Source organism: Setaria italica, chromosome V (assembly GCF_000263155.2).
Source record: "Setaria italica strain Yugu1 chromosome V, Setaria_italica_v2.0, whole genome shotgun sequence".
Lineage (NCBI taxonomy): Eukaryota > Viridiplantae > Streptophyta > Magnoliopsida > Poales > Poaceae > Setaria > Setaria italica.
In genome coordinates, this window is record NC_028454.1 from 47,058,440 (window position 1) to 47,081,621 (window position 23,182).

General features: G+C 44.4%; 6 protein-coding genes across 10 annotated transcripts; 3 read left to right on the forward strand and 3 right to left on the reverse strand.

Moving 5' to 3' along the window:
• Positions 1-1,783: 1,783 nt before the first annotated feature.
• LOC101760584 (pentatricopeptide repeat-containing protein At3g48250, chloroplastic) lies at positions 1,784-3,961 on the reverse strand. The gene has a single exon (XM_004971351.3). The coding sequence runs from the start codon at positions 3,913-3,915 to the stop codon at positions 2,227-2,229; it is 1,689 nt and encodes a 562-aa protein (XP_004971408.1). The 5' UTR covers positions 3,916-3,961; the 3' UTR covers positions 1,784-2,226.
• A 1,689-nt stretch (positions 3,962-5,650) lies between these two features.
• Positions 5,651-7,452, forward strand: LOC101760992 (protein DEHYDRATION-INDUCED 19 homolog 5). 3 transcript variants are annotated; one of them, XM_022826942.1, is made up of 5 exons: positions 5,651-5,953; positions 6,430-6,539; positions 6,690-6,767; positions 6,852-7,090; positions 7,189-7,452. In XM_022826942.1, the coding sequence occupies exons 1-5, from the start codon at positions 5,866-5,868 to the stop codon at positions 7,298-7,300; spliced, it is 627 nt and encodes a 208-aa protein (XP_022682677.1). In that variant the 5' UTR covers positions 5,651-5,865; the 3' UTR covers positions 7,301-7,452. The 3 variants fall into 3 exon arrangements, with proteins under 3 accessions (XP_022682677.1, XP_004971409.1, XP_004971410.1); XM_004971352.3 differs by having other exon boundaries at positions 5,656-5,953; positions 6,427-6,539; XM_004971353.4 differs by having other exon boundaries at positions 5,661-5,953; positions 6,427-6,539; positions 7,192-7,452.
• Positions 7,453-7,597: 145 nt separating this feature from the next.
• LOC101761650 lies at positions 7,598-11,873 on the reverse strand. Of its 3 annotated transcripts, none has more exons than XM_004971356.3 (16): positions 11,641-11,873; positions 11,189-11,354; positions 10,939-11,088; positions 10,739-10,847; positions 10,512-10,655; positions 10,243-10,347; positions 9,640-9,723; positions 9,348-9,463; positions 9,162-9,263; positions 8,972-9,085; positions 8,671-8,727; positions 8,517-8,583; positions 8,384-8,437; positions 8,155-8,229; positions 8,019-8,054; positions 7,598-7,916 (listed from the first exon to the last, which is right to left on the reverse strand). In XM_004971356.3, the coding sequence occupies exons 3-16, from the start codon at positions 10,965-10,967 to the stop codon at positions 7,800-7,802; spliced, it is 1,209 nt and encodes a 402-aa protein (XP_004971413.1). In that variant the 5' UTR covers positions 10,968-11,088; positions 11,189-11,354; positions 11,641-11,873; the 3' UTR covers positions 7,598-7,799. The 3 variants fall into 3 exon arrangements, with proteins under 3 accessions (XP_004971413.1, XP_004971412.1, XP_004971414.1); XM_004971355.3 differs by having other exon boundaries at positions 11,179-11,354; XM_004971357.3 differs by lacking the exon at positions 11,189-11,354.
• Positions 11,874-13,951: 2,078 nt separating this feature from the next.
• Positions 13,952-15,455, reverse strand: LOC105914446 (pentatricopeptide repeat-containing protein At2g03380, mitochondrial-like). Its single transcript, XM_022826759.1, has 3 exons — positions 15,170-15,455; positions 14,746-15,078; positions 13,952-14,610 (listed from the first exon to the last, which is right to left on the reverse strand). The coding sequence occupies exons 1-3, from the start codon at positions 15,453-15,455 to the stop codon at positions 13,952-13,954; spliced, it is 1,278 nt and encodes a 425-aa protein (XP_022682494.1).
• Positions 15,456-18,461: 3,006 nt separating this feature from the next.
• On the forward strand, positions 18,462-19,787 carry LOC101763695 (cysteine protease XCP2). Its single transcript, XM_004971361.3, has one exon. The coding sequence runs from the start codon at positions 18,540-18,542 to the stop codon at positions 19,620-19,622; it is 1,083 nt and encodes a 360-aa protein (XP_004971418.1). The 5' UTR covers positions 18,462-18,539; the 3' UTR covers positions 19,623-19,787.
• A 406-nt stretch (positions 19,788-20,193) lies between these two features.
• Positions 20,194-22,594, forward strand: LOC101764089 (cytochrome b5). The gene is made up of 3 exons (XM_004971362.4): positions 20,194-20,437; positions 21,861-21,927; positions 22,028-22,594. Exons 1-3 carry the CDS (start codon positions 20,354-20,356, stop codon positions 22,282-22,284), a joined length of 408 nt encoding a protein of 135 aa, XP_004971419.1. The 5' UTR covers positions 20,194-20,353; the 3' UTR covers positions 22,285-22,594.
• The last annotated feature ends 588 nt before the right edge of the window (positions 22,595-23,182 follow it).

Below are 23,182 nucleotides of genomic sequence, written 5' to 3' on the forward strand. Positions count from 1 at the left end.
ATGACAGTAAAGTCATGTGACGCCTAACAAATTTGAATGAAGAAACAGAACAAGGAAAAAAACAAAAGATTCGATCAAATTTGTCAAAAGAGAATAAGATGCTCACTTACCCTTTCAATGTAAGAAAAAAGAAAAAGAAAATCCTTGGGTCTATAAAAGAGGACAGAACAACATGCCCGCTACAAACCAATCCAGCAATTCCCACCCTTCTCGCACTTCCTCGATACCTTTAAGCAAGGAGACAAGTACCAATGTCTCATGCTCAGCCCCTTCGTTTCCAAGCCCAGAGGAAACACGTCAAATTTCAGGACAACCAAGCCAATGCTATGAAGGATGGGGCAGCACCAGGCACTAGCGACAAGTTGGGGCATGACCGCAGGGTGAAAGATGATGTGGACACAATAGCTTCAGACTTCATCAGGCTTAAGCACAGGGCTTGGGCACTCCAGAAGAGCACAACCATGTATCCAGCTTCAACTTAGAAGTGACATGGTTCAACTTGTCAATAGTATCTACTTATGCTTTGTCTCTATATAGTCTATAGGTCCTAGTTTGAATAACAGATGCTGCTTGCAGCCTTGGATAGTTGCAGAGTCAAGTTACCGTGGTGTTGTTGCTAGCACCACGAAGAAGTGTGTAATCTATTATGTGCAAGACTGATGTATGGAGTACTTTAAATACGATAATGAGGGTATTACTATGATCCTGATATTTGGACTTGTTTCTATTTGGAGTGCTAAGATGTTAAAGAATAATTAAGAAATACTCCCTTCATCTCAAATTGTAGGTCGTCTAGTGTATGTCCACATGCATAATTATATGTATGGATCTAGAAAAGCCAAAACGACCTACAATTTGAAACGGAGGGAGTATCAGCCATTCTAATGATAATTAAGAAAACTTTGCTGATAAAATAGATCTGACAAGAAGGCCGTAAAAAATTCAGGTGGATGAGTCTTGGCATGCTCATATGAATTCCACACTAATCAAATCATCAATGAAATAGCACATTAGGCTGATAGGCTCTAGAAAGGATCAAGTTCAACATACATCACATGATCATACAACATAGATATTACAACAGATCAACTATTAAGTTGTATGTAGTTACAGTAGGCAGGTAACGCAAGTAACACTACTGGTGGTTACAGCCATGTAATCTAATTCTGAAACTGAAAATGGTCCAAAGCTTACAAAGCATATCAACATGGTGCTCAAAATCTGGGTGCAAGTGTGTTGACTCATTTGGATAATTTTGCAAGGAAAGCCAACTGCATAGCTGCGATGATGCTTGCAATACTTAATAGAAAGAAAAAACAGCAGTTTGAGGATATGCTACTTGACACCCTCCTAAGTCGAGTTATATGGGAATATGACAGAAAGACATGGGAGCGCTGTATCCTGAAATTCAACTTACTTGAGTGGAATAAGATATCCTTAAAAGATATCTGGCAAAAGAAAACCTCATCTATTTGTTCTTATCAAACTATAAATATTTTCCACTCCGATGTGAGATGAACTGTGTTAATGAAATAGATTTGAGAAGACAGCTGTAAAAACTTTAAATTGAAGAGTCTTGGCAAACTCATATGGCAAGGGATCGTATCACCACAAAATCAAACCACCAATGGATCATACAGCACCTTCATAGGCTCTGGATATCTGTAGCTATAACTCCACTGTACATATACTTAGTAAAGTTGCAGATACTACACCAGATCAACTGTTAAGTTGTATGATAAGGCAGCCCCAAAAAGAAGCTACCAACACGAACAAACAAACATTTATCTCAAGATAGACAAGTAACACTACTGGTGGTTACAGTTGTATAATCTTATTCTCAAACTGATAATGGTTCACAATTTACAAAGCATAACAACATGATGCTCAAAATCTGAGTGCAAGTGCTTTGATTCATTTAGACCAATTTGTGGGAGAAGCCAACTGCTTGCAACATAATACTAGCAGCAATGAATAGAAAAGGAAAACTGCAGTTCTGAGGATATGCCACCCTCCTAATTCAAGTCATATGGAGAATGTATCAGGGATACATGGGAGTGATATATCCTGAAATTCAACTTAGTTGAGTGGTATATCCTTAAAAGATATCTGATAAACGAAAACCTCATCTATTTATTCTCATCAAACTAACCAAGGTTACTCAACAATGCCAAAAAGCTAAGCTTTCACCATATGCTCACCAACCGTTGCTTGCTTGAACACCATTCAAGAAGCACTCTCAACTTTGACTGATTCAAACAGTTTAGTGACATGGGGGTGCTTGCGGATATGGATAGGGCATTTGTACAGTAAATCTTGAGCCTCAGAATATCTTCCCTCTGCAAAGAACGACTTGAGAACATGCAGGTAGGTAGCAGGTGTTGGACACTTAGTATTCACCGTCAAGGCCTTCAGAAAGTCCCTTGCATCTTCAACCATCCCATGCTTAGCAATGTAAGGAGGGAATGGTTCCGTGAAAGGTGGGAAACTGCGGGCTTTCATTGACCTCAGAAGGGCCAGTGCCTCACCAAGCTTCTTTAGCCTCAGCAGCTCATCAATTACATGCTTGTAGGTGCCTTGCCAAGGCCTCAGATGAGCCTTGTCCACCATCTGAACAAACAAAGTGTAAGCAGCATCAACCTTTTCATGGCTACACAGACCTTTGACCATCACATCCAGCAAATCCGCGTCTGCATCCAAGTTCTTGTCTATCATCTCCGTCAAGCACTGCAGAGCTCTGTCCACGTCTCCAGCTGCACAGTGCCCTTGGACCAACATGGTCCAAGTCTTCAAATCTGGGATGCACCCTTCAGCCTCCATTTCATCAAACACTTTGCGAGCATCGTCCAACTTGCCAGCCTTGCAGAGACCATACACCAATTGGCTATACGTGACATTGTCTGGCTGGTGACCTTCTGCTCTCATCCTTTGCACAACCTCTGCAGCCTCATCAAAGCTCCCGTTGCTCGTGAGCACCCTGTGGATGGCATCAAACAACTCCTTGGTCTTTTTGTCCCACACGGACTCATACTTGCTGACAACCCGAATGGCAAGGTCAAGGTCTGGCGATGGAGACAGCGAGATGCGCCTGATGATCAGCGGCGCATCCTTCTGCGCTGGCTTGAAAGGACCATCCATCATGTGCTCGTAGAGCTCCACAGCCTCCCTGATCATATGCCGCTTCTGGAAGTTCCTGGACAGCTTGACATAGGTGTCGATATCCACGTGCACCCCGGCGGCCTTCATTTCCTGGATCAAGTCCCAAAACTCGGGCACCGACTCCTCCCGTCCGAGCGCCCTCGCCATGGCATTGTAGGCCACGGAGCCGTGCTTGTAGCCCTGCTGACGCCCAGCCCATCGGAAGAAGGCGAGAGCCTTGGTGGGATAGTCCCTCAGCTCCCGGAGCACCTTGGCCACGGCGGTCTCCGTGAGCGGGAGGAGGCCGATGGTGCCCAGCTTCTTATCGAGGTCCGCGCCATCGAGCTCCCGGACGGCCTCGGCGGCGACGGATGCGGTGCCACCCTTGGCCTCTTCCCGGGCCTTGTTGTAGTGCGCGGTGAGGGCGGCGTAGTCGGCGGTGAGGCTTGCCTTCTTGAAGGATGCGAGTGCGGCGAGGTAGGTCCCCTGGTCGACGGGGTAGCCAGCCTCCTGCATCTCGCGGATGAAGGGCCAGAAGTGGCTCTGGGCGGAGGACGGGTCAGAGGCGAGGGTGCGGAGCATGAGGTTGTAGGCCGCGGAGCCGACGGGCTGGCCGGCGGCGGCGGAGCGGCGGAAGAAGGCGAGCGCGCGGGAGGGATCAGTGGAGAGGTTGTGGATATTGTAGATCACGGCCTCAGGGGTAGCTGCCGTGGCGATGGCGGTGGAGAGGAGGCGGCGGTGGGCGAGGAGGCGGCGGAGGGAGGGAAGCGCCGCCATTGCCGTCGTGGGGTTTAGTTAGGGGTTGCCTCTGCTTCTTCTCGCTTCTGCGGCGGAGGAAATGGGTAATAAACATGGGCTGGGCCATTCCTGCTAAGTAAGGGGCGGACGGAGGCCGATTCGGGCCCAAATAACCTTTTTTTCCTTGGGAGAGGGCCCAAGTAACTTTGGTAAAAGAATGGGCCGGTGAGGTTAAGGTTCTCTCTACTAGATAAAGCCAGCCAGAAGGCCCTCAAACCAAAAAACAAAAAACTTGGAGCACATGGATAGTCGACTCGCACTCGCACTGGCATTAGCCAGCCATCCAATGACAACACAGAAATCAAAAGCTCAAAAAGGCAGATTGATGAATTGCTAGTGCACAAGACAAACTAAAGAAGAGCATGCAATGCATGATGACCATAGTTAGGAAAAGCGGGCAAGAGCATGAACAACACTAATTCCTAGCTAGCTTGGACGAAAAAACAAGAATGGGAAAGACTATAAACAAGAAAGACTGAACCTTTCTTTCTGACGAAGAAACATACAAGAATGGGAAACATGCAGAAAGGTGATGGAGCTGAGTCATCTCCAGGTCGATTCGCCGGCTTGTAGCCTAGTTGTAGCTCGTAGGGCAAAAAGGCACTTTTTCCCTCACAGCTTCGCTTCACTTTTCCACCCTTTGCTGTCAGCTGTCCAGAAAAAGAATCAGGCTGCAGTGCCAATATATATGCATAGAGATCGTGCATTCATTCGGTTTAATTTGTCAGGGAAAAAAGGGGCAAAATTTCCCCTTTTAGGTTCTGGTCACTCGTTCCTAAACTAAACCTAAGAGATCGATGCAAGACTAATAATTAGGTAAAAAGAAAAGATTGTCAGTTCATGGCAAGTGGGCTAGCTGTGGTGTTAGGTCAAGAAGAAGTTGGACAGATGTGTGGTGAGAGGTATCTGGATAGCAATATCAACAGCATGGCCATGCATGCTTTTCTTTAATATCTCGCGCATATGACTGGATCCAAGAACTCACTTGGTTCCATTGATTAATTTATGACGAGTCAGGTCAAACTGCATTTGGTGGATAGCTATATATGCAGCATTAAACTAAACTGGGTTCCTTGCAGATTTTCAGGCATTTTATGTACTGTAGCAAATTAAATTAAAGAAGAAATCATCAGCTTTATTTATTTCTTTTCCAGTTTTATATATTAATTTAATTTACATGCAGATCAAAGCAACAGGTTGCACTTTAGTAATTACTAGTACTTTGATAGGATGGGACGGAACTGATGAACAAGTGTGCCACTACTATATACACGTAGTTTGCTAATGCATGTGAAACCCAAGAATGCTGCTCCACCTTCTTTATATATTCTTTAATTTGGGGAGGCACACCATATAATTAAACAACCTGCAGCTGCTCTCCATCTCCAGTACAAGCTAGGACACTGCTAGCTATTGAACAATTACTGAAATTTCTTGTGTTTTGCGACTCTGTGGCAAAAAGTCATGCAACTGTATGTATTGGATTAGTACCTCGTTCATTCTAGCTCGAAAGCGACTCCTCCCGTAGGAAGAGGGATTGGATTACATTCCTTGCGCCTCACGCAGCCTCAAGAGCCTCGTCCATCTCCTTTAGTTTGCATCCTTCTCCATTCCTTTGCTTGCTTAGCTTTTGGCCTCCTCTCCTTTTCGATGTAAATAAACTTTTGAGTCACCACCAACAACAACACAAAGCAGGGAACCATTTATTTTATTTGTGTGGCCACGTACAACAGAACAAGGCAGGGCAGGGCGGTTCAGAGCAGCCCATATATAAACACACAAGAGGCTGAGCAACTCCGAATGATCCAACTGGTCTCCACTCCCTCTGTGCTCTGCTCCATCTCTTCAGTTTGTTACACTACTGCTAGTGCCCTCCTCTTCATCTTTGTTGTTGAGGCAGTTTAGTCGGGCTCGAGCTCAGCAACAGCAATGGAGGTGGAGGCTTGCTACAACTATGGCTTCCTCCCTGCAGACAGAGGCAGGCACCAGCCACCACCACCACCACCCCACCCGGCAGGTGGTCTTCTTCTTCAGCTGTTTGTTTGGTTTCTGATTCCTTTTATCTTCCCCTTCTCAGCTCTTGTCTCTTTATCGTTCCTTCTCTGGGTGCTCCGTTCATTCTCAAGAGACAAACCAGTTCATTGATTCTTTTTTTGAGGGAATTTTAGATTTGTCCTCGCCTTTTCCCTTTTATTTTTCTCGGAGGATCCTGCCTCCTAGTGGGTTCTGTGTGTTATATGCTGTTTCATCAGATGCAAACAATAACAAAATTTCCCTCAAGGGGAACAAGAAAACTAGTTTTCTTTCTTGTTTTTCCTTTTGCTTTCCTGTGATAAAATCACCCTTGGAATCTGTAGCTTTATAATATAGCAACAAGAAAGATTTGCCGTGCGAGATTGAAAGGGGAACTCTGCGCCTTTTCCTTCAATGCAAGGAATCTTTTGGGAGACCAAAAAGCTACTGCTAGTTTTAACTGATTATTGATTGCAGAAGATGGTGAGTTGTGGGAGTACTTCCCTTGCCCTTTCTGCTACATCGAGGTTGAGGTGCCCTTCATCTGCAACCACCTTCAGGAGGAGCATTGCTTTGACACCAGAAATGCTGTAAGTGTTCATCTCTCCGAGAGCAGAGCCTGTTTGTTGCAAGTATTGCTCGGCACCATCACTCACAAGTCATAACACCTAGTATATATTAATGATGATAGTCTACGAAATTGAATACTGAAACATAACTGTTTGCCGATGACCTTTTAGGTTTGCCCGATCTGCGCCAACAATCTAGGGAGAGACATGGCTGCACATTTCAGAGTTCAGCACTCGCATCTTCTCAAGGTACCATGAGCGGCGACGAGTAGCAGTAGCCTTCCACCATAGCTGTAGCCATGAACTAATTGGTACGGTGATGAATCATGACAGAGGAGGAAACCTTCCAAGCCATGCGCATGGCCTGAAGCTGCTACCAACTCAGCATCTGGGAAGGGAACAGCAACATATGAAGTGAACCCTTACTTTGAGGAGCCCCAGCATTACAGGATGAGCATCGGCAGGCCATACCAAGAGCCTGCCCCTGACCCACTGCTCTCGCAGTTCATCTGCAGCGTTGAGCAAACCCACGACGCTGAGAATGGTGCTGTAAAGACCCCAGATGATCAGAGGTATGTAGTAATTCAGATTTTCAATGCAAGCATTGCTGTATCTGTATCGATCCGTGAGTTAGTTAATGAATCTTGTTATTTCCTGTATATCCTACTAGTAGGTGCAGAAGAAAGGCAGCGAGTGATGACGCGTCATCCAAGCTGGGTCTGCAGGAGAGGTTGCAGAGGATCGACTTCCTCACGGAGATACTCATGTCCACCATTCTTTAATGTGTTGCTGCTATCTAGGGTTTCTTGAGCAGCTTTATTTAGGCACTGTTATTATATTAGGATGTTACTTATGTGGGTATCAGCTGTATCCATACGCATGAATGTTGCATATTCTAGCCCAACCTTGTCCATCTGAATTGTTTTGTGCACAACTCTTGTGTGCTGCAATGCTATCAGTTCTGAATGCCCAACAATAAGAATATAATTCTACATTGACAAACATAAAGAATCCACCGTTCACATGAGAACCTCCCAGTTAGAGATTTAAAGTTACGAACATGCCTTCTATTGTCAGAGTAAGTAATACCATCATAACCAGTTCCTGATAAGAACAGCCCGTGTGAAACATATATACAGGAAAAAAGGATCAGCGAATTTTGATTAACATATATATAATTATCTCGTGTGCTCTACATATATCATCAATATCTAAATCTACTCCAAGGGCTATTGGTGGACAAAAAAAGCCAATGTGTGTAATTAACATCAGAATTTCATCCTACGAGACAAATGTTACGTTTGGAGGAGTCACGCCCATCATCTCGTAATATGCTTTCTCAGCCTCCGCCATTCTTGTCTGGAAAATTCCCCATTCTTTCCGGCAACGCTCTCTTACCTACATAGACAGTACCACGATAAAGTTCAGCCAAAACTTTTCATCAGCCTCAACACACCCCTTTACAGATGTCATTATTTAAACAAAGTCTAGGATTCATACCCCTTCCCATGGTGCCCTCCCGTTCTCTGACTGCCCCTGTGCATTTTCAAGATGGGAAAAGGTTGACATTAGATATAGCAAACTTGGGTGCTACAGTTAAATCTGATACTACACAGTCTGCTTCTTTTATTCTTACCTGGTTCCCGAGAGAAGGAACCACTTGGTGCACAATCCATTGGGAATCAACAACACCGATTTTCTCATGAGCAGGCTGCAAAGAGTTTTAAAGGCCTTAATTGAATACAGGGACAATATGTTCAAAAGCTACTGAAAAAGTTTTCCTTTTAGTGAATAATTGAAAACGGCCAACGAGAGAAACAATCAGAAAATCTCTTCAATGCTTTGACATGTTGTGAAGTGCTTACCTCCACACATTTCCGGAGAGCAAAATCGAGACCCCATCCATGAATCAAGTCATTCTGCAATAACAAGAAGATATGAACCAAACCAAGCCAAGTGAACAGTCAGAGGAGAGCAGACACTGAAATTATGTTATACCTGAATCATATGCCACACACATCTCCATGCATCTCTGGAGAAAACTGGAGCCATTATTTCAACAAACCTGTACATGAAACAGATACAGTTAGTCCCTTGATACCAAGGAACCAGAGTAGGCAGATTCAGCTGCTATGGGGGCAAAATTATATACCCAGCGCACGGGGGAACATGAGGATCTGAGCACCAGCCTTCCCTCTCCTCTGTAACCCTGTCAGAATCAGTTTTGTAAGATTCTCTTTTTTTTTCATTTTCGACAAATCAATTTCCACATCTCAGCAAAGAGGCTGAAATCTGTAGTCCGACACCACGATTAAATTTTCTATCCTTGTGCAAAGCATATTTTGGGAAACAAAGCCTCCAGCATCACAACATATACATGAAGCAACACATTTTTCTAGAAGACAAAACAAAATAGTTCACTGTACCTACAAACTAGAGAACCCGCCACTTACTTGTGAACCTGACGATCCCCTCTTCTTTTGGTCATCTGCCATGTCAATCCCTTATCTGGCTCTAAACCAGGTTGTGAGATTTCTAGTTGATATTTCTTGACAAGTTTAATGTACCTGCAATGTAAATCATGTTAGCAAGTCATCTAAAAAATGATATGAAGAAATGGTCAAGTGAAGATCAAAAACATACTCATCGCCATTAAAATGATTGACTCCAAGGTCCTCATCCCAGATAAATATGTACTCATAGGCTGCCACGATATCAGGGTGCAAGAACCTTTTAGCATACCACCTAGAGGTCATGATAATCAGGACAATTTAGAATCATCTTCCAAACTAAAATATGTGAAGAATAATAAAACATCAGAGCACACACCATTTTGCTTGTTTCCGGGCGCTTACATGGATAGCTCGCTTTGACCACTCAAATTCATCCCATTCACTCACTTGGCCATCATAGTGAAACAACAGGATAGCAAAATCACTAGAGAACTGCAACCAAAGGTCAAAACTATCAGGCAGTTTGTCTATAACTCCATGGCATGTGCAGAATTATAGACAAATATGCAGTTGCCAAAAATAAAGAAAATTGGAAGTAGTCCTTACTAGACTACAGAACATGGGATGTAAGAGCAATGTCAGATGTAAATAGATTATTTAAAAATTACCTTCTTGACAGCCCTATTTATGTTCTCTTTCTGTGAAATGCCAACCGTGAAAGTAACAAGGTACTTTGGCTTGAAGGGTAGGTCCTGCAAATTTAAATATCCGAGTCAGAAAGAATGAAATGCACACATTGTAAAATTTGTGTGAGAACTAACTAAAACATTAGGGTTAAAAGTGACAAAGCACCATGGATAGGATGCCCAAATTAAGATGGAAGCAACCAGCTTTTATGGAAGATGAAGGGAAGAATGCAAAAGGCTGGGCCAAAAATCAGCAAGAAATGAAGCATACATGAGCAGGACAAATAATAAGGTAGGAATTCGCAGCAATACTCAGATCTCGATCAAACGACAGCTTTCACCAGCTGTGCGAGACAGATAATTGAAAAGATTGCATAAGAGCAGCACACGGGCATAAGAATTTACGAGATGACAAGAGCAAGCATATGCTAATTCTTTCTTGCTGACATGTGAAGGGAAGTATTCAGCATAACCTCATCTCTTGGAGGAATAAACCATAACCTAGTGGGAAGGAAAAGAAGAAAAGGCATCCCAGAACTGAAACACAAACAATATGAGACGAGAAGCGCATACAAGAATAATTACCTCCTCTGGGTTTCCCCATAACCTATGGGGATGAAAATCAGACTCTGGTACAACAATACCAGGTGCTAGGCTCTCTGCACCCCTTGGGTTTGTTGGTACATAAATCTACAAAGTTATCAACCAAGATCATTTTTTTTATTTAACAGACATACTAAAAGAGAAAGGATCGCTCACAAAACAAAAAAAAAATTGAGGTTTAATCATATCGATAGCAAGGGAATCGTGTAATCAAGGTAAATACAAATTCAGAAAGTGCACACAGGTCATACCTTCAATGTATCATTTGAGTTTGGTTCAGAGCCATTTCCCCTTGCGTTCCTGGCCGCAGTCCAAGCATGATTAAGTATAGCTTGAGTTGACAGGCCTGAGTTCCTGTCCTTTATATAGGAAACAATGCTAGATGGAAAGTGAAGCTGCAACAGTTTGAAGTAGTAATAAGTCAACTTACCGATAAGCTACTGCATAGATGCCATATGTGGAGAGACCATATTCATACCTTTGTTATGCTAACTGTTGGGAATGAAATTCCAACAAAGAAACCAAAGACCACACCAACGGTTGTTACTACAATAAGCCTCATGCTTTCGTTAGGTTTCCTAATTGCACTGCAAGGGAGCATTCAACTGATGAAACCAAGCAGGAACAGTATAGCCTCAAAATGTAAAATAATGAAAAAGGACAGTGTGCAAACCAAACCTGCATGCAACAACTGGGAGTTTGGCCATTGCCTAGTATAGTCGTAAAAGTAGCAAAGGTGGAGTCTTGTGAGCGGCAGGTACTACGCATTGCTCAATGGGAGCATAACGATGGTAGCTGGAAGCTGATGTACACCAATAAGACGCCCACCTGGAAGATAGTAATAATAACAGCAAGGCAGCGAAGCAAAATTACATTAGCATTGAAACCGAAGGCTAGAAATCAATTAAGATGTGCTACCTATTCGTACATGAAGTAGAGCCTAAAACAAATACATGCAATTATGGTATATGTGAGTTGTCATGTTTAGATGACCCTCGCGGTGGTTAAGGAAGAGCTTTTTTGGTGATAGAAGATGGAGGTTGCTGCTGTCGATGTGAAGCGATAGGGAAAGAATAGGAGGATTGGAATGAAGCCTGCATCGATGAATTGAAGAGGAGGTTATGCCAACAGAATACTTGGATGTGAAACTCAACCTAGTGGCAGGAATCAATCCCTCGTGGTCCCAGGATGCTAGCGTGCGTGCGTAATACTACTTATGTACTAGTAACGCCTGAACCATTATTATCCCAACCCGTTTCTCTATCTCTATGTGAATGGTCGATCCAAACCTTTTGACAATGACCGGGAGACGCGATTCGCTGACGGAATTCGAATGGAGCAGAATACAAGAAGCAGAGCAAATGGCGTCCCAAGATTTACCTGGAATGGAATGCCGCGCGAGGCGGCGCGGCGGCAATGGAGCGGCGGCGGGGGAGGAGGCGAAACCCTAGTCTAGAGGGTCGGCGGGCGGGGAGGGGAGAAAGTCTCTGGTGGGCGACGCGTGCCAGCCGCCCGCCGCAACCGCGCGCAAGAGAGGAGGAGGAGGAGGGAGGAGGTGGAGATGGAGGCCACGCCACGCTGCCAGTCGCCAGGCCGTTTCGTCGATCGATACGGTGGCTCCGCTCCGCTGGGCCTTCGCCTTCCTATCCTTGGCACTTCCTTTTGTGGGCCCAACTCAACCGGAACGACTGTTCCTCAGCAGTTGCTGTTCAAACTTGCCTGGCCTGCCCAATGCCCACCACTCGACTCACTCGTGCTCAAAGAAATTTCAACACGACCAATATATTGTAAGAGAATTTAAATAATGTCCAAACCTAATTTTATTTAGAAAAAAAATACTTCTTTTCAACCAGAAATAGATTTAGGCACGATTACTGCATAATATGTTGGTTTTATTTTATTATTCCTATTTCGGTACTTAGGGTACAGAATAGTTAAACTATTCGGCCCTTGTTTAGTTCACCACCAACTCCTAACTTTGGCACTATGCAAAAAGAAGATTCCACATCACATCAAACTTGCGGTACATGCATGGAGTACTAAATGTAGACGAAATTAAAAACTAATTGCACAGTTTTGTTGTACTAATTAGTCAATGTTTGGACAATAATTCACAAATACAAACGAAACGCTACAGTGTGGCCCCCCCCCCTCCCCCGACCCAGCACCTCCTCCCGCCCGCGCTCGCTTCTCCCTGCCGGTCCGATTTTTTCAAGTCACTAGCATGCGGCCGCTCGCCGCTCGTGGCATCCCCTGCCTCTATCGTCGCGCTCATCGCTCGCAGCCGCCCCCGCTGCCGTCGTCGGGCTCGTCGCTTGCGGCCGCTGCAGCCGCCACTGCTGCTATCAACATGGACGCACGGCTGCCGCTCCTGCTATCAGCATGCACGCATGGCAGCTAGTTGTTAATGCTAATTTACCCTCTTCCCAGTAGTCCAGCACCATTCAATTCTGTTTATTCCCATCTTCAAATATGAAAGTTTCAAATCCAACCTATGTTACCCACAAAATCTCAGAAAATTGAAGTCTGTACTAGCACGCATCCGGTTTTTGCGAGATGACCAGAAATCTCAGAAATTGAAAAATTCGGATGCTTTTTTGTGCACACTGGAATCTGGGGGTGTCGGTCAAATAAAACCAGATTTTGTTGGAGGCAAAATAGTTTCTTTACGTTTTGAGTGGAATAGGCATTTGGTAAGGAGTAATCTATAGTACTGGTATTTGCATCGGTAGACTTTTCCAAGCAGAATCACGCAAAAACCAAATAAATTTACAATTGGGAGACACCGATCGAAATCAGTTTTGTAACGGTACGTAGCGGCACTGTACTGTAAATTAATTCATCTTTACATAAAGAACCATGATTGCAAAAAGTGCCGTATGAGAAACAAAAACTTAAATCGAATACAATGATTTTTTTTGACCGAGTACAATATGCTATTTCAATGATCATATTTAAACAGTGCACACGGTTTTGTCCATGAAAACTCAGTACACTCTGCTATTTCATTGATCCTGTTTTTACAATTTGGGGAACTACAATAAACAAAAAGAAAAATCAACAGACATGTAGCCAATCAACCATCCCATGTGCAGGTAACCAGCATGCATATTACAATCTGCAAAAGAGCTAAGCATTATTAGTATATGCAGGTTAAAGACAGCTGATGATGGCTCTGGGCCTCTGGCAATGAGCTCCATGATCTTCATGGGAGCTTAGACTGTAAACTGACATAATCCAGTTCACTCATCCGCTCCATGCACATACAGCAGGTTCAGTCCATTTAGATACAAAGCTAAAAGGCCTCGACTAAAGAAATACATATGGAGCGTGTCACAATTTAGCGTCTTGATCTTTCTCTGTTCATAGATTGCTTTCACTTTTACCTGACAGCCTAACATATCAGCACATTAAATTATTCTGAACTTTCTGCTGGCACTGCCACATGATGTTAATTATAGGTGTCAACAAGCATAGAAAGATAACACCTAGTGGGATTTCCTGTTCTTAGTTCTGAAAGCATCTTTCAGTCATCCATTTTCAGGACCTACAGAGCTGCACCCAGGTAATTTGACTAGTCCTTTTTCCTGAATCCATCTTCGGATAGCTAGAGATTTTTCCCACATCCCATATGAGGTATACAAGTTTGATATCAGCACATACAAATCTGGTCTTTCAGGATGAAGCACCATCATTCTCTTGAAAGCTTCTTCTCCAAACTGTAACCTTGAATGGAGCCCACATCCATGGAGAAAAGCTCCCCAAACACTAACATCTGCTTGCATTGGCATCTATGGAATGATTTACCCATAAGTAGGTCACCCAGACAAACAGAAGCTGACAGAGCATTCACCACAGAGGTGGCATCAGGTGAAGCACCCTGCAGCCTCATCTGTTTAAATACCATCAGAGCATCATCGCCCATACTATTCTCAGCATAGCCTGCAATCATCGAATTCCACGTGACAACATCCTTGTTCAAAATTCTTCCAAATATCCTGTTGGCCTCTAACACTGCTTGACACTTTGCATACATGTCAACTAATGCATTCACCACCACATCATAATCAACCACACCTAACCTGACAGCTATCCCATGAATCGACCTTCCCAGAGACAAGTCACGTAACTGAGAAGAAGCTGAAAGAACAGTTGCCATGGTAACTGAATTTGGAACAATGCTTGCAAATTTCTTGTCAAGAAACAACTGTAATGCATCAAGAGGGTTCCCATTCTGCGCGTACCCCACAATCATCGTGGTCCAAAGAACAATGTCAAGATAGCTGAGCTCATCAAACGTGCGCCGAGCATCCTCTACCTCCCCGCACTTAACATACATATCCAACAAGGCTGCATTGATGAAAGAGTTATAAATTAAACCATGTTTGATCACTGATCCATGGATCCACCTCCCTTGGTGCAAACTCCTGAGTGCAGCGCAAGCAGCAAGAGCGCTAGCCATCGTGTACTCACTCGGCTGCATACTTTCGCGCCTCATCTCATTGAACAGAAACAGTCCATGTGCAGCAAAACCATTCTGGACGCACCCGCTTAGCATCGAGGTCCAGGACACCACATTCCGGTCAGGAATTCTCTCAAACATTTTGCGGGTGCACTCCAAGTCCCCGGCTTTCACGTACATGTCAACCAAGCTGTTCATCACGAAGCCGTCCGCGCCGCCGGCCTTGACGGCGTCGCAGTGCAGACGCCTGCCGTACCCGTGCTGGTACCGGCGACCAGGAAGATGGGGGTGGACTACTGCATGGTCCTCAACGTCGACTGCAAAGCCAGCAACGACGGCCTCAACACACTGGCGGCCTGGCAATAACACTCCAGTACTCCACCAACAGTCAGGAAGGAGGCAGAGGCCAAGTTCGAGCACATCTATGGGGCATACGAGGTTGCTCACCCCTGCATCTCACATCTATGGGGCAGAAGGCGGCGGGGATGATGGCGAGTGGCGAGCGACGGATGAGGGGAATGGCGAGCGGGGGCGGCGGGGGAGTGGCGAGCGGCGGAGGCGGGGGATGGGAAGTGGCGAGCGACGGAGGCGGGGAATGGCGAGCGGGGGCGGCGAGTGGCGAACGGCGGCGGCGGGGATGGGGAATGGTGTCGTTCGCGGGGGATGGCGGGTGGCGAGCGGCGGCGGGAATGGCGAGCAAGGGCGGCGAATGGCGAACGGCGGCGGGGGGCATGAAGAATGGCGTCGTTCGCGGGTGATGGCGGGTGGCTAGCGGCGGCGGCGGCGGGGTCTGGCGAGTGGCGAGCGGTGGCGGGGGATGGCGAGTGGCGAGTGGCGACGGCGGGGGATGACGAGCGGCGGCGGCAGCGAGGGATGGCAAATGGCGGCGGGTATGAGAATGACGATGAGAAAGTGAACGGGGGAGGAGGATACCCACGTTCGGATAAAAAAAATCGGAAAAAAACAGGGGAGCCAGCGTCCGCGCCTGTCCATGCTGATGGGCCTATTCCGTACCCAGGGTACCATACAGTAACGGACGATAACTGCGGGGAACTGCGACTCCGAACTCAGGCGACTTAAATTTCAGATTATAAATTTCGAATTACTATTCACTTATTCAAATTTGAGCGGCACTATTCAAATTCAACACACTATTTAAAATAGGAAAATGAACAGCGCTCGGGCACTCACCGCGAGTGGGTGGAGCACCTTAGGATGAGCAAAAATGGCGGCACTATTCTGGACACTATTCCGCACTATTGAGCAACTATTCGGAGTTGCTTTCAGCAACTATTCGGAGTTGCTTTCAGCAACTATTCAGCAGATATGGTACGCGCGCGGATGCGTGATTAGGTCTATAGCTTAATTGTATTGATTCTCACGATCTTTGCGGGTTGGTCGTCTTTTAGATGGACTTGGATCTATATCCATGACTTTTAGCCGTGTCTTTTTTGCCTAATTCTTCATTTCCCAAAGAACAAATATGAGTTTCTGACTTACTACTATTTATTTCAATTATATCATCATCTTCTTCTTCATAACTTTCTAATAAAATCTTATTATTAATCCCCCACTGATTGACTTATAGCATTATCTTCTTCCTCCTTTACCTTTTCTTTATTCTTCTCCAATTCTTTTTGAATTCTACTATCCTTATTGCTTATATGTTTTAAGGCGGTTTCATATTTCACTATTGGCATGTTAACCTTTTTATTATTTAGTTCCCTTTCTTTCTTAATTTTGCTAAGTCTATGTAATTCTCAAGTGAAATAAAGCTCTTTCTCTCTAATAGCAGACCATTCACATATCATAGAGGTATTATATTCGTCTTGAACTTTACTTAACTTTTTCTCATAGTGTTTTATTTCATTATCAATATCCAATTTTTCCATAAATTCACATACATTATGTCTTCTAGTTTCTTCTATATTTGAATCAGAACTTGATACTTCTAAGTCATCTAGACTTCTTTCTTTATAATTAACAAACCTGATACTAGTTATGCCTTTACTATTTTCATAGCTTACATAATCTTTAAGTTGTTTTAAAATCTTTGGTTCTATTAAAGCACTTATATTCCATTCTTCACCTGCTCTGTCTGATAAATTTTATTCCCTTAGACTGCATACTTTCTATTACATTATTTACATTTACCTGGTACTTAGTTCCACTTCTATTAGTTAACCTTCCTACAAATTCTATACTTACTAATAAATTTGTACCTTTAAAGTCTTCATAGCCTTTGGTCTGGAAACCAATTGCCATTTTATCTATAAATTCTTTTTTTAGCATTATTAAATCTGAAGCTATGTATGTTATTAACATAGTTTTAGTCATATCTCCTTCTAGGAATCCCAATGCTGCTTTATTTACTGAATCTCATCTTTTATCTAACAGAGTTATTAGAACTTTGGTTCCTAATTTCTTCCTAGTCATTCCTTTAATTCCTATGATATACTTTCCTTGATGTATATATTTGTAGCCTGAATATTTTAGCCCATTCTCAAATTGTTTACTAATGATTCTTAGTTGAACTGGTTTTTTTAAAACACTTAATTCTACTTCTCTAGATATTCTATATAGTCCATTTTTATTTTCAAACCAGCCCATTTGATATATTTGCTGAGGTCTTATCTTTCGTAAAGTATCTCTCTGATATCTTTCAAGATCTCTTTCTACATCTATCATTTCTTCTAAGTTTTCAATATCATCACATCCTCTTTCCAATTTATCTATAAAGCTTAAGGGCCTTATGTCTCTATTTATTAATTGGAGTGACTTGTCTCTTCTAGAGAGACTTTCATATATTTCCATTTTTCAGAATTTAATGATCTATTAAACTCAACTATTCCTGTTGATGATAGAACAATTTCTTTGTTATGCTCAATATTAGTATTATCAATTTTCTTATATAGGTGGGTTATATCCTTTTTAATATAATCACTATTTTGGTTGATTCTTCCTAGTAAACTTTTACTTTCTTATGCTGCTTGCAAGATTAATTCTATTTTATTATTCAAAGCTAAAATATGCTTTTCTAAGTGCTTGCGTTCTTTTTGTAGTTTTTCAAATTTTAATTCTAAATCGTCTTGCCTTTTACCCCAAGATATATAAAAGTTATGTATTAAATCAACGATCAAGTTCATCTGACCGTGTGAGGTATGCCAAGTATGATCTTCAGAGCTATTTATTCTGCACCTGATATTTATATTCTCTTTAGTATTAACTGTCTTTCCAGTATTAACTTCTAGATTTAAATAATGTAGCATTTTTATCTTGACTATATAAAAACCTTTAAATTCACAATTTTAATAACCTCGACTTTAATACCAGTACGGGGCAAACGGACGAAAACTGCGACTCCGAACTCAGGCGACTTAAATTTCATATTATAAATTTCGAGTGACTATTCACTGCACTATTCAAATATGTATATATATGTATGTATGTATGTGCGCGCGCATGTGAAGTTCCTTGAGATCGATGCATGGTTACGCTAGCAGCTTGCAGGTTGTTAATTCTTGACAAGCTAGGAACTCATACACAAACATTCCCACTTAGCTAGATCGAGACCAACAACTAAAATCGTGCTTTGAAGCAAAGCCTGGAAATCTGAGACTAAGCCGTGAAGCTGTGGCATGATCCCTATTGCATTTTAGTTTAGTTTTTGTCGAGAGCCCCCACCCATAGCGCGGCGATTGCTTGAAAGCAATAAGCTGCAGCAAAACTATAAATACATGCATCTATGCTCTGCTGATCTCCACGCACTAGACAGACTTGTTCCTCTTTCAGGAGCCATTCCATCGATCGATCGGCCATGGCTAGTGCTGCTCTCCTGGTGCTCTGCTGCATCGGCAGCATGCTGATAGTTTCGTCGTCGGCGCATCATCCCAGCAACGACGACATGTCCATCGTGGGTTACTCGCCGGAGGACCTGTCGTCGCACGGGAGGCTGACGGAGCTGTTCGAGCGGTGGCTTTCCCGGCACGGCAAGGCGTACGCGAGCCTGGAGGAGAAGCTCCGGCGGTTCGAGGTGTTCAAGGACAACCTGCAGCACATCGACGAGACCAACCGCAGGGCCGAGAGCAGCAGCTACTGGCTGGGGCTCAACGCCTTCGCCGACCTCACGCACGACGAGTTCAAGGCCGCCTACCTTGGCCTTGGCCTCGAGGACCGGATGCAGAGCAGGAGCGGCGCCGGGGCGTTCAGGTACGAGGGCGTCGACGCGGCGTCCCTTCCAAAGTCGGTGGACTGGAGGAGCAAGGGCGCGGTGACCGGCGTGAAGAACCAGGGGCAGTGCGGCAGCTGCTGGGCCTTCTCCACGGTGGCGGCGGTGGAGGGCATCAACCAGATCGTCACGGGCAACCTGACGGCGCTGTCGGAGCAGGAGCTCATCGACTGCGACACCAGGGGTGGCAACCACGGCTGCAACGGCGGCCTCATGGACAGCGCCTTCTCCTACATCGCCCGCAGCGGCGGCCTGCATACGGAGGAGGAGTACCCCTACCTCATGGAGGAAGGCACCTGCCAGCACCAGCGCAGCAAGACGCCGGCGGCCACCATCTCCGGGCACGAGGACGTTCCCCGGAACAACGAGCAGGCGCTGCTCAAGGCGCTGGCGCACCAGCCCGTGAGCGTCGCCATCGACGCCTCCGGGAGGAACCTCCAGTTCTACAGCGGCGGCGTCTTCGACGGGCCCTGCGGCACGGCGCTGAACCACGGCGTCGCGGCCGTCGGCTACGGCAATGGCGGCTCCAAACACGACGACTACATCATCGTCAAGAACTCCTGGGGCACGACGTGGGGCGAGAAGGGGTACATCCGCATGAGGCGCGGCACCGGCAAGCGCCACGGACTCTGCGGCATCAACAAGATGGCATCCTACCCGACCAAGAACTAAACCTATTAAACGATCATTGCATTTCATTTCCAGGATACTAGAGACGTCTTCATTATTCATCACTCGTTGCTTGCATTGCTGTGGCTAGCTGTTCCTATGATGTGGACGGACATTGGTATGGAATACATACGTGGACATGCTCACATGCTTCTATTTATCTATCTACTCCATTTGTTTCAAAATGTAGATCGTTTTGAATTTTCTACGTACGTAGATTTGACTATGGTAGCAAAATATATGTATCTTAAAAAAATTAAAATAAACTACATTTTTAAACTACCAGAACGGATACATACAAGCAGTACAACAAACTTGTAAGGTAGAATTTTAAACATACACGTGTGCTAATTGACAAAAGCGAATCGAAATTACGTCTACTTTCTCTCTCTCTCGCATCGGAAAAAAAAAAACCCACAACAACAGTCGAGTTGTGCTATTCTAGAAGGTTCGGTGGGCGCACGCGATCCGATCCCATCCGGTGCGGGTGGGTGGGGTAGGTGGCGAGCGCTCCGTGCCCAGGCGGACAATGACTCGTGGGCCCAGCCTTCGTTCACTCTAGACCGAGCAGGCACCCAATCCCTGCGCTGCGCTTCGTCCCGTCTCGTCCTCGTTGGATCCAAAGCCCCCCCCAAGAGAGCCCCCCACCCAGAGCCTCTACCATCTCCAGGCTCCCGGCTCCCGACGACGAGGAGGAGCGGCCCAGAGTCCCCAACCTCCAGACCAGCACCACCATGTCGTCGTCCAAGGTCTTCACCCTCGAGGAGGTCGCCAAGCACAACACCAAGGACGACTGCTGGCTCATCATCGGCGGCAAGGTTTGCTTTCTGCCCTCCCTTTCTACTTTGCTTGCCCCCGGATCTCGCCTTTGCTTGCCCCCAATTCCTTCCTTTGTAGTTATCATCAAAGCGTAAAAACCTCGTCACTGTACTGCAGTTGCACGCCCTGCCTGATTCGATTTTCCAACAGGGCCTTTAATTTTACTTTTAATTTCCCTTGGGATGGATCTCAAGATTCTCTCTCTCTCTCTTTTTTCTTTTAGATTTTAGATTCTTATCCGGTGGGGGTAGCCCTAGTGATTAGGCTAGGTGCGGTGGGAGCTGCAAGATCTGCCACCAAATCATATATGGATCCTACCTTTCTTTTCCCCCTGATTCCATTGTGTTAGATTGTCATACAGCCATACAGGTATCAGTGCTAGTTCCCGGTAGTATCTCGGTTCCTAATGTTATAGTACTGATGATGATCAACCGCGTTCTTATCATTATTGTGGCCGCTGATGGTCTACTAGTAGTACCCAGCAACATGCCAGCAGATCCAACCTACCGCGCTATTTTCTCCCCTAGTGGCCCTGCAACTCTGGTCACATTGTTTCATCATACTATCTCCAAACCTTAAACATGTTTCAGCTGCTGCTACTCCTTTCTATTTGAAAGAAAAAAATAAAAAAATTGTTTTTCATACAAGGAATTGTCCTAGACTCATTTTCTTGCAGGCTGTAGCCCAACAAAATAAACGCAACTAATAACGTTAAGTTTTCTGCATGTACTTTGCCAAGTACACAGGCTCTCTTCAGTGCACCGGTTACTAGGATCCGCAGCGCTTAAGTCAAAACCTTTACTAGTGAACTAAATGCTTCAGCAACTTGATATTTCCTAGATGATAGAAAACACATGTCTCACTAGTGAGCATACATTCTTCTAGGTGCCGCTGTCTGTCCATATTGTCTGTATATACACCTAAGTGTTCTTTGGTAACCTGTCACTTTCTTGGAGCCAAACTTTTTAAAGATTATTATGCAGCCTATAATATTTGGTGGCCTCAGTTACCTCAACCGTGTCTTGTAGTGCATCTGGAATGTTCTTGTTGCATCTTTGGTTCTGTAGGCTCACTATTTTAGTAGCCTGTACTAGTATTCCAAGTCGTCGTTGTATAACAACTGTGATATTAGTTTGATTTGTATCTCAATTTTAAGTTCCACAAAATATATTCTCCTATATGCAGGCTGGCACTATAAAACCCTGTGATTGAATATACATTTTTTCCCCTTTGAGATAAATAAATGATGGTTGCTTTTACTTCTGTAAACTTTATGTGATGAAGAAAGATGGGCTACTGTTTGGGGTCATTTCCTCTAATTGAGATGCTGACAAGGCTTCGTATGACTGTATTGATGAAAAAGTAAACCCCTTCCTGTTTCCATAAACAGAGCTTTCTAACGGATATGTTGTATTTTCACAGGTGTACAATGTGACCAAGTTTTTGGAGGATCACCCTGGAGGTGATGATGTTCTGCTGTCTTCCACTGGTAAATCCCAATTACATACTTCTCATGTGTTTTAAAGTTGTGAAGGTGTCATTTCAGCTTTCAATGTTAATTCGGTATGGGTGTTGTTATTTTTTTTCAGCCAAGGATGCTACTGATGACTTTGAAGATGTGGGCCACAGCACCACTGCTCGTGCGATGATGGATGAGTACCTAGTCGGCGAAATTGATGCAACTACAATACCCACTAAGGTGAAGTACATGCCCCCGAAGCAGCCACACTACAACCAGGATAAGACCCCAGAGTTCATCATCAAGATCCTCCAGTTTTTGGTCCCCTTGGCGATATTGGGTTTGGCTGTTGCTGTAAGGATCTATACCAAGTCGGAATCCACCTAATATTGTCATCAGTCATTCAAAGATTACAACTGAATAAGTTAGTGAGGATTGCATGTCTTGTATGAGCGAGCTTGGGCTGTCATGAATTTGGAAACTTCAGTCTCTGTGATGGTACCGTTACGTGCAACATCTATTGGTAAAGTGAGACTCAAGTTAAGTGGATGGATATTCAGTTATATTTGCCTTATTCCTTAGGATGCACATTATTGTTGCTCGGTGCGGTTTGTTTTCTGTGTTGTTACCTGTTCTGAGCAAGATGTGTTTTGCTACATACTTCTACAGAATCTATAACCTGAGTTAGTTTACAGTATCTGTTTTCTTACTAGTATGTTTGCATTTACTTGTTTCAAGAAAAGAACATAGTTTGCAATTATACGCTTCGATAATCAGCATCACAAATTTGCCCAGCCAAGGGAATTTGGAGCAGAAGTTGGCAAAGTTTTTCAACATTCTGAACGAATGCAGAAGTGACATATGATCCACAGACCTTACACGCTAACAGTGTAAATGCCTCGAGCATCCTCGGACAAGCCCTGCATTCAGAGATCAGAATTCAGTTCTGAGATAGCGATGGCTCTGTTTAATGCCCAAAACAAAAGTGAACATCAGAAGTAAACCGTTCTGATATCCCAATGATGCTGAATAATCTTGTTGGGATGATTTTCCTCTTTCCGCCTGCTTCTTACTTAATATAATGGCATATATTCTCCTGTCGGTTCGAGAGTAAAGATCTCTTCACCGGAACACAGATGGCCACAAAAGTATCCTTCCTTGTCAGGTGACAGGATCTGAATTGTGGTAATTAGCATATTATTCTACTTCTGAATCCAACAAAAAACAGTGCCATCGTATACAATACAGTTAGCATCATTAGTATCTACTACAGACAGCTACCAGG

What these genes read in the sequence shown, in the direction of transcription:
- LOC101761650 (XM_004971357.3), bottom strand. Translation starts at nt 10,967, where the DNA reads ATGGCCAAACTCCCAGTTGTTGCATGCAG. An exon ending in CTCCCAGTTGTTGCATGCAG is followed by an intron (nt 10,848 to 10,938) that starts GTTTGGTTTGCA and finishes GCTCCCTTGCAG; the next exon opens with TGCAATTAGGAAACCTAACG. An exon ending in GGGGATCGTCAGGTTCACAA is followed by an intron (nt 8,728 to 8,971) that starts GTAAGTGGCGGG and finishes TGATTCTGACAG; the next exon opens with GGTTACAGAGGAGAGGGAAG.
- LOC105914446 (XM_022826759.1), bottom strand. Translation starts at nt 15,455, where the DNA reads ATGCCCCCCGCCGCCGTTCGCCATTCGCCGCCCTTGCTCGCCATTCCC. An exon ending in CATAGATGTGAGATGCAGGG is followed by an intron (nt 15,079 to 15,169) that starts GTGAGCAACCTC and finishes TGTTATTGCCAG; the next exon opens with GCCGCCAGTGTGTTGAGGCC. An exon ending in CAATGAGATGAGGCGCGAAA is followed by an intron (nt 14,611 to 14,745) that starts GTATGCAGCCGA and finishes TCATCAATGCAG; the next exon opens with CCTTGTTGGATATGTATGTT.
- LOC101764089 (XM_004971362.4), top strand. Translation starts at nt 20,354, where the DNA reads ATGTCGTCGTCCAAGGTCTTCACCCTCGAGGAGGTCGCCAAGCACAAC. An exon ending in GGCTCATCATCGGCGGCAAG is followed by an intron (nt 20,438 to 21,860) that starts GTTTGCTTTCTG and finishes GTATTTTCACAG; the next exon opens with GTGTACAATGTGACCAAGTT. An exon ending in TGTTCTGCTGTCTTCCACTG is followed by an intron (nt 21,928 to 22,027) that starts GTAAATCCCAAT and finishes ATTTTTTTTCAG; the next exon opens with CCAAGGATGCTACTGATGAC.
- LOC101760992 (XM_004971352.3), top strand. Translation starts at nt 5,866, where the DNA reads ATGGAGGTGGAGGCTTGCTACAACTATGGCTTCCTCCCTGCAGACAGA. An exon ending in ACCACCACCCCACCCGGCAG is followed by an intron (nt 5,954 to 6,426) that starts GTGGTCTTCTTC and finishes TATTGATTGCAG; the next exon opens with AAGATGGTGAGTTGTGGGAG. An exon ending in AGCACTCGCATCTTCTCAAG is followed by an intron (nt 6,768 to 6,851) that starts GTACCATGAGCG and finishes GAATCATGACAG; the next exon opens with AGGAGGAAACCTTCCAAGCC.
- LOC101760584 (XM_004971351.3), bottom strand. Translation starts at nt 3,915, where the DNA reads ATGGCGGCGCTTCCCTCCCTCCGCCGCCTCCTCGCCCACCGCCGCCTC.
- LOC101763695 (XM_004971361.3), top strand. Translation starts at nt 18,540, where the DNA reads ATGGCTAGTGCTGCTCTCCTGGTGCTCTGCTGCATCGGCAGCATGCTG.